The sequence below is a fragment of the Eutrema salsugineum genome, unplaced genomic scaffold (genome assembly GCF_000478725.1).
Source record: "Eutrema salsugineum unplaced genomic scaffold, Eutsalg1_0 scaffold_11, whole genome shotgun sequence".
Taxonomy (NCBI): domain Eukaryota; kingdom Viridiplantae; phylum Streptophyta; class Magnoliopsida; order Brassicales; family Brassicaceae; genus Eutrema; species Eutrema salsugineum.
Window position 1 is genome coordinate 3962880 of NW_006256901.1, and position 9523 is coordinate 3972402.

Genomic DNA, 9523 nt, shown 5'->3' on the forward strand with positions numbered 1-9523 from the left:
TAAAGCATATAAATCAAAATCGACTCAAACACTAAAGCACATAAATCAAACAAACATAAATCAAATTATCAAACAAAATCACCATAAATCGATTCAGCACATAACATCTACAAATTGTCAAGAGCAAAAACCAAACCAAATTAATTCGAATTTGATGCAGACTTTGTGTAAAACAAAAAAAAATCGATTCAAACTCATCATAAAGCACATAAACAAAGCTTAAATTAAAACTTACCTGAGATCGATTTCTCGACGTCTCAGAAGGCAAAGGACCAGCTCGGTTTCGGGATTCCAGTTTGAGAGTAGAGATTTTGTCGATTGAAGTTGCAGAAAGGGGAAGATGAAGTATCGGTGGGCTTAGGATAATTTAGGGCTTGAGATTATTTGGTTTATTTCGGTTTAATTTTAGGTTTTAATTAATTCGGTTTATTTCGGTTATCAGTATAATAACCGATCCGAACCGAAAACCGAAAATTACCAGCTTTAAAAACCATTCGGATTTTAGCGACAACCGAACCCGAACCGAACCGAAAAAATTTGGTTCGGTTCGGTTGAATATTTCGGTTTCGGTTTTATTGCCCAGCCCTAGTCAGACAATTGACTACCCCTTATACACCACAGCAAAATGGTGTAGCGGAAAGAAGAAATCGAACTCTTCTTGAAATGGTTAGGTCTATGATGGCGCAGGCTAACCTTCCAATTTCATATTGGGGGGATGCATTACTGACTGCTGCCTATATACTTAACCTTGAGTCCTCCAAATCTGTTACTACTACTCCTTATGAATTATGGACGGAAAGAAAACCCGACCTAATGCATCTGAGACCTTGGGGTCTGCAGCATTTGTTCGCGATATTTTTCATCCTCATGGAAAATTGGGTCCTAGAGGAAGAAGTGTATCTTCATAAGATACTCTGAGCATTCTAAAGGTTATGTCCTTATCGGGGAACAATCAGATGGAAGTGTAACAGAAATCGAATCACGAGATGTCACGTTCTTGGAAAATGATTTTCCTAGAAGGGGAGAGGTTGATAAAGGACTCCATCTCGAAGAGATAGTAGAGACAACTAGTGTTCCTTCTACTAACCAATTCATGGAAGTTGATGAAATTCCACATGAACTATCACAACTTAGTGGGAGAGAGACATTGGTTGGTGATTCCTCTATGGAGGAAGCACAAGAGTCTGAGCTACGTAGAAGTAACCGTGGAAAAGTTCCTAGATGTTGTTTTGAGATTGAAGGGGAAGCTTTTATGGTTGCTCTACATGATAATCAAGAGCCTAGATCAGTTCAAGAAGCTCTCTCTTGCCCAAACTCAGTTGAATGGAATAGTGCAATAGGAGAAGAATTAGAATCTATGAAAGTTAACCATGTCTGGGACTTGGTTGATCTTCCGCCTGAACGTCGAGCAATCGGAAACAAATGGGTTTTCAAGATCAAACGTAAGGCGGATGGATCCATAGATAGGTACAAGGCTCGCCTAGTAGCGAAAGGATATACCCAACAGGAGGGTATAGATTATGAGGAAACGTTTTCACCTGTGGTGAGGTTTGCCTCAATTCGCCTTATTCTAGCTATAGTTGCCGGACTAGACTTAGAATTACATCAGATGGACGTTAAGACTACGTTTCTTAACGGGGAATTAGAAGAAGATATTTACATGCAACAACCTGCTGGGTTTGTTGTAAAAGGCCAGGAGCACAAAGTTTGTAAGCTCAGACGTTCAATATATGGCCTAAAACAATCTTCTAGGCAATGGCATCTTCGTTTTCATCAAGCTATAACATCTTATGAGTTTACGATGATTAGTGAAGACCATTGTGTCTACGTCAAGGGTACTGGACAATCCTTTGTAATTCTATCTCTTTATGTTGACGACATCTTATTAGCTGGAAATGATATGGAGTTTCTAATAACCGTTAAGCAATGGTTATCATCTCATTTCGAGATGAAGGATATGGGAGAAGCTGATTACATACTTGGTGTTAAGATACACCGAGACCGTTCAAGGAAATTACTGGCTCTTTCACAAGAGTCTTACATTCGAACAATCCTTGAAAGGTTTAAGATGCTTGACTGTAATCCCATTGAAACCCCAATCACAAAAGGTGAAGGCCTAAGCCGTAATATGTGCCCTAAGACCGATGATGAGAAAAGAGAGATGGAAGGAGTCCCATACTCTAGTGCTATAGGTAGTTTGATGTATGCCATGATGTGCACCCGGCCGGATATTTGTTATTCGGTTGGTTTGGTAAGTCGTTACCAATCAAATCCCGGGAAGAAACACTGGATGGCAGTGAAGAGGATCCTCAGATACTTGAAGGGGACAATGGACTATTCCTTGTGTTATCAAGGAAGTGATTTACGCTTGACGGGTTATACAGATGCCGATTGGGCTGGCGATCTGGATGAGCCTAGGTCAACTTCAGGATATGATTTCTTACTCAGTGATGGTGCTATTACTTGGAGTAGCAAAAAGCAGTCTTGTACAGCATTATCCACGATGGAAGCTGAGTTCATTGCATGTTCAGCATCAGTTCAAGAGGCTGTATGGCTAAGGAGGTTCTTAGAGAGCTTACAAGTCACAAGAGAGGCTTCGTGTCCTGTGACTATCCATTGTGATAGTCAAGCTTGTATCGCTTACATGAAGGACCCCAAGTATCATGGAAGGACAAAACACATTGAAATTAAGAATAATTTCGTTAGAGACATTGTGGCAAAGAAAGAAGTGGTCCTTAAGTACATATCTACGCATAAGATGGTCGCTGATCCATTTACTAAGCCCATTCCTAGAGATGTGTTCCTTGCACATGTTCGAGCGTTAGGTTTGCGTAGAGTTTGATGTATGTACTAATGGAGCTTAGTTATTTGACATTGTATTTATGTTTGATTTTTAATACATATCTAAGAATATTTCAAACATTTTACAATGGTCTCTTTTAGTTTGCATACTTACATATAAATTTTGAGAAGTGTCCCCAAGTTAGAGATTGGTTCACTCACATGAACAATCGCCTTAGATTTCTTTGTGAAAGGCTAAGATGAGACGTGATGAGTTTGGCGCTAGTGGGAGCTTGCTTTATATAACTTATCAATGTCGCCTTAATAAGAAGTTAAGATGAGATATTTTTTTTTAAATATCGATCATGATTGTCCCAAAATCATAAATACTTGGCATAGCTGGATAAGTACATAATCAGGCGCTAGAAAGCGAGCTGGTAGTAGCTTGATCCATATAGTGGTGCTTGGTTTATCCAAAAGGACAATACTCAAAAGAAGAGGTAATCGCTATAGCATGTGAGTCATACCACATGTGCTAATACGACCATATAGGAAGCAAGTGATATTTTTTTTTTATAATCCCTATCTCTTGCAATGTGAGTTCCTATTAACCTATTTATGGTTCCAAAGTTACCCTTGAACCTTCGGCTATGTTTTGAAGGGATGAGCTAATGTTTGCTACTTTAGTATGTTTTTCGACGGTGATGAAATAATTAGCCTTATGAAACATGCTAGGAAAGCAGTTAGTTCAGATCCGATAGACATGAGAAAGGAAGGGAAAACTATTTGCTTTTATATTGACATATGTGTTTGCTGGCCAGCCACTATATCACTCAATTGGAGTTTGTATATAGTGAACACATGATGTAAGAAAATGTCCAACATATGTTTTAGGGATAAGATATGTTATGGCTGATATAAAAGACAAATGAGTTTGGGGAACAGCGAGACATGCTGAAATTCAAATTTTTTTTTAGGGTTGTAGCTTGTATGTATCCCTAACAGGTGCATATTTTAGCTCCCAAGTGTAGGTGTATTCGCAAGGGTCGCACAGTTCATTTGCCGTATGATTTCCAATTTACGATTCTCAAGCTTAGTCTCTAATACTTCTTCAATGCTTATTATGCTCCCTATCATGTGCGAGTGGGAGATATTGGTTTATAGTCGGTTTGCGCCCATGATTTGGCAGCATACCAAACTGGTTTGATTAAACCAGTAGTTATGAGAAATTGGTTCTTATAACTTCCATATATGAAGAGTTGTGACTCTTCAAATTGTGTCTCTTCAATATGTATATATATGAGACATTGCAGAGAGAATGTTGTGTTGGTTTACAACAGTTTGTGACTGTTGGTAAACAAAGAAATTACAGAGGAGAGAGAAAACGTTTTAGAGAGGAAAAGCTTGGAGAGATCAATTGGAAGGGCATTTGAACGGTGATAAGTGGTTGATATCCATCTGTGATCTCTTCCCCGATCTCTGCATCCGTTTTCAGATCATATCGAATTATATTCATCGCTAAATTGGGCAAACATATATTTTCGATTTAAACGCTTTCGCATAAAACTCTTACAAGTGAGAACTTAGAAGTGAAAATAAAGGGACATCTAGATATATAAGAAATCATGAAATACGCACAAAATTTTCATTTTTGAGAGTAACATCTCCATGGAGCTCTTTCTTCATTTTTTAAAGACACATAAATGCTATCCTCGTAGGATTCTCATTCAAATTTATAAGATCATCGTTAGGAAAAAAAAATCTTCTGCAACATTTTCGTTAGCCATATATATCCCTTTTAATGAAAAGCCTCTTGTTTCAAGTAGTCTTTGTAAATCCCATAATATTATTTTGTTTGCTATATTTTACCACGGCCATCAATAGAGTATAGTATTATATCCTATCGCAGCAAAGATTTTGAATATTTTTTGAAAATACACATGTCAGTTCTGACGAATTCAAATATTATAAAAAACCTTAAAAAATTCAGTTACATATCCTTTAATAATATCGTTAAGAGACATAGAGATCCAAGCAAAGAAGTCAGCACGTGCGTTGTCGTAAAACCAGCACATGTGAGCTTTGGGATTCTGTAAAAACCAGCTTCTCGCTATTCACGCAATACAACTAATTAGGTGTAGAACATCTTTTCACAAGTAATTTTTTTTTTAAATGACATGGTGGCACAATTTCTAATAACTAGTGCTTTTTATATTATAGTTTAATGTAAAATAACGTGATATAGTGAATACCTTTTTGATTAACTATGTATAATGTTTTGAAAGAAAAAAAAAACATACGATAATATATGACAATTTTATCCTCCGTTATTTTTCAAATAAAATGATAAAGAGTTTGGCTATGTCATTTCTTCCACATTCCTATGCTTCCATGGCTCTCTCCATCTTCTTCTTTCTCCTCCTCATTCTCTTCTCTGTTTCGTCGGGAAATGCACAATCATACATCGGAGTAAACTACGGCTTGCTCGCCGACAACCTCCCGCCACCATCTGACACGGCCAAACTCCTCCAATCCACCTCCATTCAAAAAGTAAGGCTATACGGCGCTGATCCCACCATCATCAAATCTTTGGCCGGAACCGGCGTCGAAATCGTCATCGGAGTAGCCAACGGCGATCTTCCTTCTCTCGCCTCCGACGTCAACGTCGCTTCTCAATGGATCGATGTCAATGTCCTCCCTTTTTATCCTGCCTCCAAAATCATCCTCATCAATGTCGGCAACGAGGTCAATGCCACAACTTAAGCTTCAAGAATATCTAAAATCTTGACTCCGGTGTACCGGAAAGATTAGGGACCAAAGGTCCAGACCGGTTTAATGTCATTTTTGGTCTAAGATGACTCCGGTTATTGAAAACACACAAAACTTTCTTTAAATGTCATTTTTGGTCTAAGATGACTCCGATTATTAAAAAACAATAATTTCTTTTATTTTCTTGAGAAAATCTTTTTTTTTTTTTATCAAACTTCTCGAGAAAATCTTTGGGGATGTTATTGAAGAGTTGATTTATAAAGATTTTTAGAGTTTAAGATTCTATAATTATTGGTTTGTGGATTTTTACATTCTTAATAGATTCCTCTGTTATTCATTTAGAGATTATAAAAATCAGTTGTTATTGATATGATGATTTTTATAATCTAATCAAAATCTATTATTATTCAAAAAATCTGCATTTTAATGATTCTATGATTCTGTTATAATCTAGTATTATTGGCATAATGATTCTTTATAATTTAATTCATAAATCATGATTCTCAAAAATACTACCTATATCCCTTGAATTTTTAAAATCTGTCATATTAAAAAATTCTTAATAAATTGTTTAAATCCATAGAACTCTCTCTAAATTTTATAAATCCAACAAAACTCTTATAGATCTCATGATTTTTAAAATCAAATAGAATCTTCATAAATTTAACTCCCAATACCCCCTTTAAACCTTCGCAATTAATGCAGATTTTATTGTCGAATGATCTGAATCTGGTAAACCAGCTTCTCCCGGCGATGCAAAATGTCCATAAGGCCCTCGAGGCGGTTTCGCTCGGCGGGAAAATCAAGGTGTCTACGGTTCATGCGATGACGGTGTTGGGTCAATCTGAACCGCCATCGGCTGGTTTGTTTGCTCCCAGTTATCAGGCCGGTTTAAAGGGCATTCTACAGTTTCTTAGCGATACCGGGTCGTCTTTTGTCATTAACCCGTACCCGTTCTTTGCGTACCTTAGCGACCCGAGACCTGAAACGCTGTCGTTTTGTCTCTTCCAGCCTAACCCTGGACGGGTCGACTCCAATACCGGAATCAAGTACATGAACATGTTCGATGCTCAGGTAATTAATTAGAGGCTAAGAGTCATTAGAAAATTAATTAATGAGGAATATTAATTAGTTTGATATAATATCATATAGAAAAGGTTTATAACATGAGTTTGCTATAATTATTTTCTTAATCCTGCTCAAAGTAGCTAAGTCTTTGGTTTTGAATTTGGTGGACTGTTTTATATCTAATCTTACAAATCACAACCAAGCTGAAACTTCATGATATATAGGACTATTAATTAAGTATTATTTTTTGGTCAAGGACAATACTATTAATTAATTTAATCAAATTTAACAGCAAAGCATTGTTTATTCATTCTCAATGGTTCATTTAATATGATCTATTGTTACAACTTACACCGAGATCTACAATTCTTTATTGTAATTATATAATGATTGTAAATCATGTGAAAACTCGGTAGTTGAACGTTGGAAATTCAATTATCTATCAATTTTGATCTAACATTAATATTCGCAATAGATTTTGTAGCAAGGATCTTGGTGTCTCTCTGCATTTCCACTTACAAGAACTCAAATAATGTCACTATAATAAGATCAAAGAAGCATTTGTTTCTTATACTGATCCAATAAAACATGGGATTTTGCTTAGGTTGATGCGGTTCACTCAGCTTTGAAATCGATGGGATTCGAGAAAGTGGAAGTGGTCGTGGCTGAAACAGGTTGGCCAACGAGTGGTGATATCAACGAGGTTGGTCCAAGTGTTGAAAACGCAAAGGCTTACAATGGAAACCTCATTGCTCACTTAAGGTCCATGGTTGGCACTCCGCTCATGCCCGGAAAATCCGTGGACACATACACTTTCGCTCTCTTCGACGAGAATCTCAAGCCTGGACCTTCCTTTGAGCGATCTTTTGGGCTTTTTAAGCCTGATCTTTCCATGGCTTACGACATTGGCCTCACTAAAACTACTAGTAGTCAGGTAATCAATAATTGATTTAGTTTCTAAGGTTATAAAACAAGGCATTTGTAATGAATTGTAAAAAAGTGTTGATTGTATAAATTCACCAAGCAAAGTATTTATATATATACAAGTATGTATCCCAATCCTAATAGGAATTAGCTATAAATTAAATAACATGAAATACTTTGTAAAGAATATACGATCTTACCTCAATATATACCATGCCCAACCTTAAATGACAAAACATTATGCTTTATGCCATATTTAAATTATTCATATATATTTATTATTTCGACGATCAAATCATTCATATATTGAGGCCACGTTTTGGGAAGTAATGATAGTTTAGTGCCATTCATATGCTTCAGTCTCTCGTTTAAATCACTCATACGTAATTATCAACATTCTCCTTTTTTTTAATTTTGCATATTGCTTATTTTCTGTTTCCCTAGTTTTCCTAGTTTTTAGTTGTCATTACACTTTTCACGGTTGTTCTTTCTCACAACTTAGTGCCACCGCTATGTCATCATCCGAATTCAAATCCGACGTAATGCATGTTGTTAGGAAAAAAAAAAGCTCTTTTCCTGGTGCTATTTTGTTGAGTTTATCAAAATATGCATTTATATTGAATGTAAGAAGTATATAGTAGATTACGAAAAAAATTAAAAGAAAAATGACCGTTTACAAATTTGGTTTAAGACCTCAGAAGTATCTGGGCTGACCCAATTTACTTAACCATATCTAATGAGAATGCTATTTGTGATGGTAGTAGGCGTCACAGTCTCCACCATTGGGCAAAGAAACAACATCTACGGGTTGGTGTGTCCCAAAGGAGGATGCGACTGAAGAGCAATTGCAAGCAAGTCTAGATTGGGTTTGCGGACAGGGCATTGACTGTCGTCCGATAATGCCAGGAGGTGCGTGTTTCGAGCCTAATAATATCGCCTCTCATGCAGCCTATGCCATGAATCTCAATTTCCAGAAATCTCCTGAAAACCCGACGGATTGCGATTTCTCTCAAACCGCGAGGATCACTTCCGATAACCCGAGTAAGTTATTCTCTTCTTCATATATCTTTAATTGTTATAAAATCATGAGTTTGTATCATAAGTTTTCATTTGGTGGAAATGGAATAAAATCTTACTAAGAGGCTGTGACTATAGTTTTCTTTCTTGTGGATCAAGAAAGTGATAAATTCTAATCAATATGCATTGATTAGTTCGATCAATTCTTGATTCTTTCTGCTACATGTGATCTACTCAAAGAACGAATCGAAAAACCATAAATCCAATAATCATATACCAATAGTTCAGGACAAACCTAACCATTCATTAGGGGTTAGGTTGACTTACTCCGCATCAACAAGCATATATTGTCCAACATGTTCATATAAGTTTTTATCTAGCTAGGTTCTTATTTTTACTTGATATATTTTTCTTAATATAAACTAATAAACTTAAACTTGTGTTTAAGTAGAAGTTAGATATAGATTAGTTTGATATTAACTGTCTTTTTTCATGTTATTGGCCTACACTAAGAGTTCGATGACTCATCTCCAATTTCTAAAGTTGATTAGCTTAAATATGTAAATTAACTTTAAGGCTATAAGAAAGTCTCCTACATTACTTCTAATCACACACCAATATTCATTTCTTTTCTGTACCTGCTTCTCTTGTTTTTAGGTTATAACAATTGCGTCTACCCAAGAGCAGGAGAGGTTGGAGAAGTTGGAGATGGAAGCATAAAAGGAGTGATGAATAAATATGTGACTTCAGACAAAGCAATGGATCAGAATTGCTCAGAATGCTCATCTTTTCTGTCTTTGCCTATCTTCATCATCTCTTTTTCGTTTTTCTTTCATTTTCATTCCTTGCGAATTATGTAGATGTTGCCTTATAATAGTCTTAGTTCATACTTCTCTATTTTTTTCCTTCTTTCAATTCATCTAATGATTTTGTTTTTCTCCAATTATTATAAAATAATTTATGA

General features: G+C 36.2%; 1 protein-coding gene across 1 annotated transcript; it reads left to right on the forward strand.

Moving 5' to 3' along the window:
• The first annotated feature begins 5172 nt into the window (after positions 1 to 5172).
• Positions 5173 to 9419, forward strand: LOC18025912 (glucan endo-1,3-beta-glucosidase 7). Its single transcript, XM_006409402.2, has 5 exons — positions 5173 to 5526; positions 6256 to 6624; positions 7223 to 7552; positions 8307 to 8583; positions 9217 to 9419. Exons 1-5 carry the CDS (start codon positions 5173 to 5175, stop codon positions 9417 to 9419), a joined length of 1533 nt encoding a protein of 510 aa, XP_006409465.2.
• The last annotated feature ends 104 nt before the right edge of the window (positions 9420 to 9523 follow it).

What these genes read in the sequence shown, in the direction of transcription:
- LOC18025912 (XM_006409402.2), top strand. Translation starts at nt 5,173, where the DNA reads ATGGCTCTCTCCATCTTCTTCTTTCTCCTCCTCATTCTCTTCTCTGTT. An exon ending in TCATCAATGTCGGCAACGAG is followed by an intron (nt 5,527 to 6,255) that starts GTCAATGCCACA and finishes CAATTAATGCAG; the next exon opens with ATTTTATTGTCGAATGATCT. An exon ending in CTAAAACTACTAGTAGTCAG is followed by an intron (nt 7,553 to 8,306) that starts GTAATCAATAAT and finishes TGATGGTAGTAG; the next exon opens with GCGTCACAGTCTCCACCATT.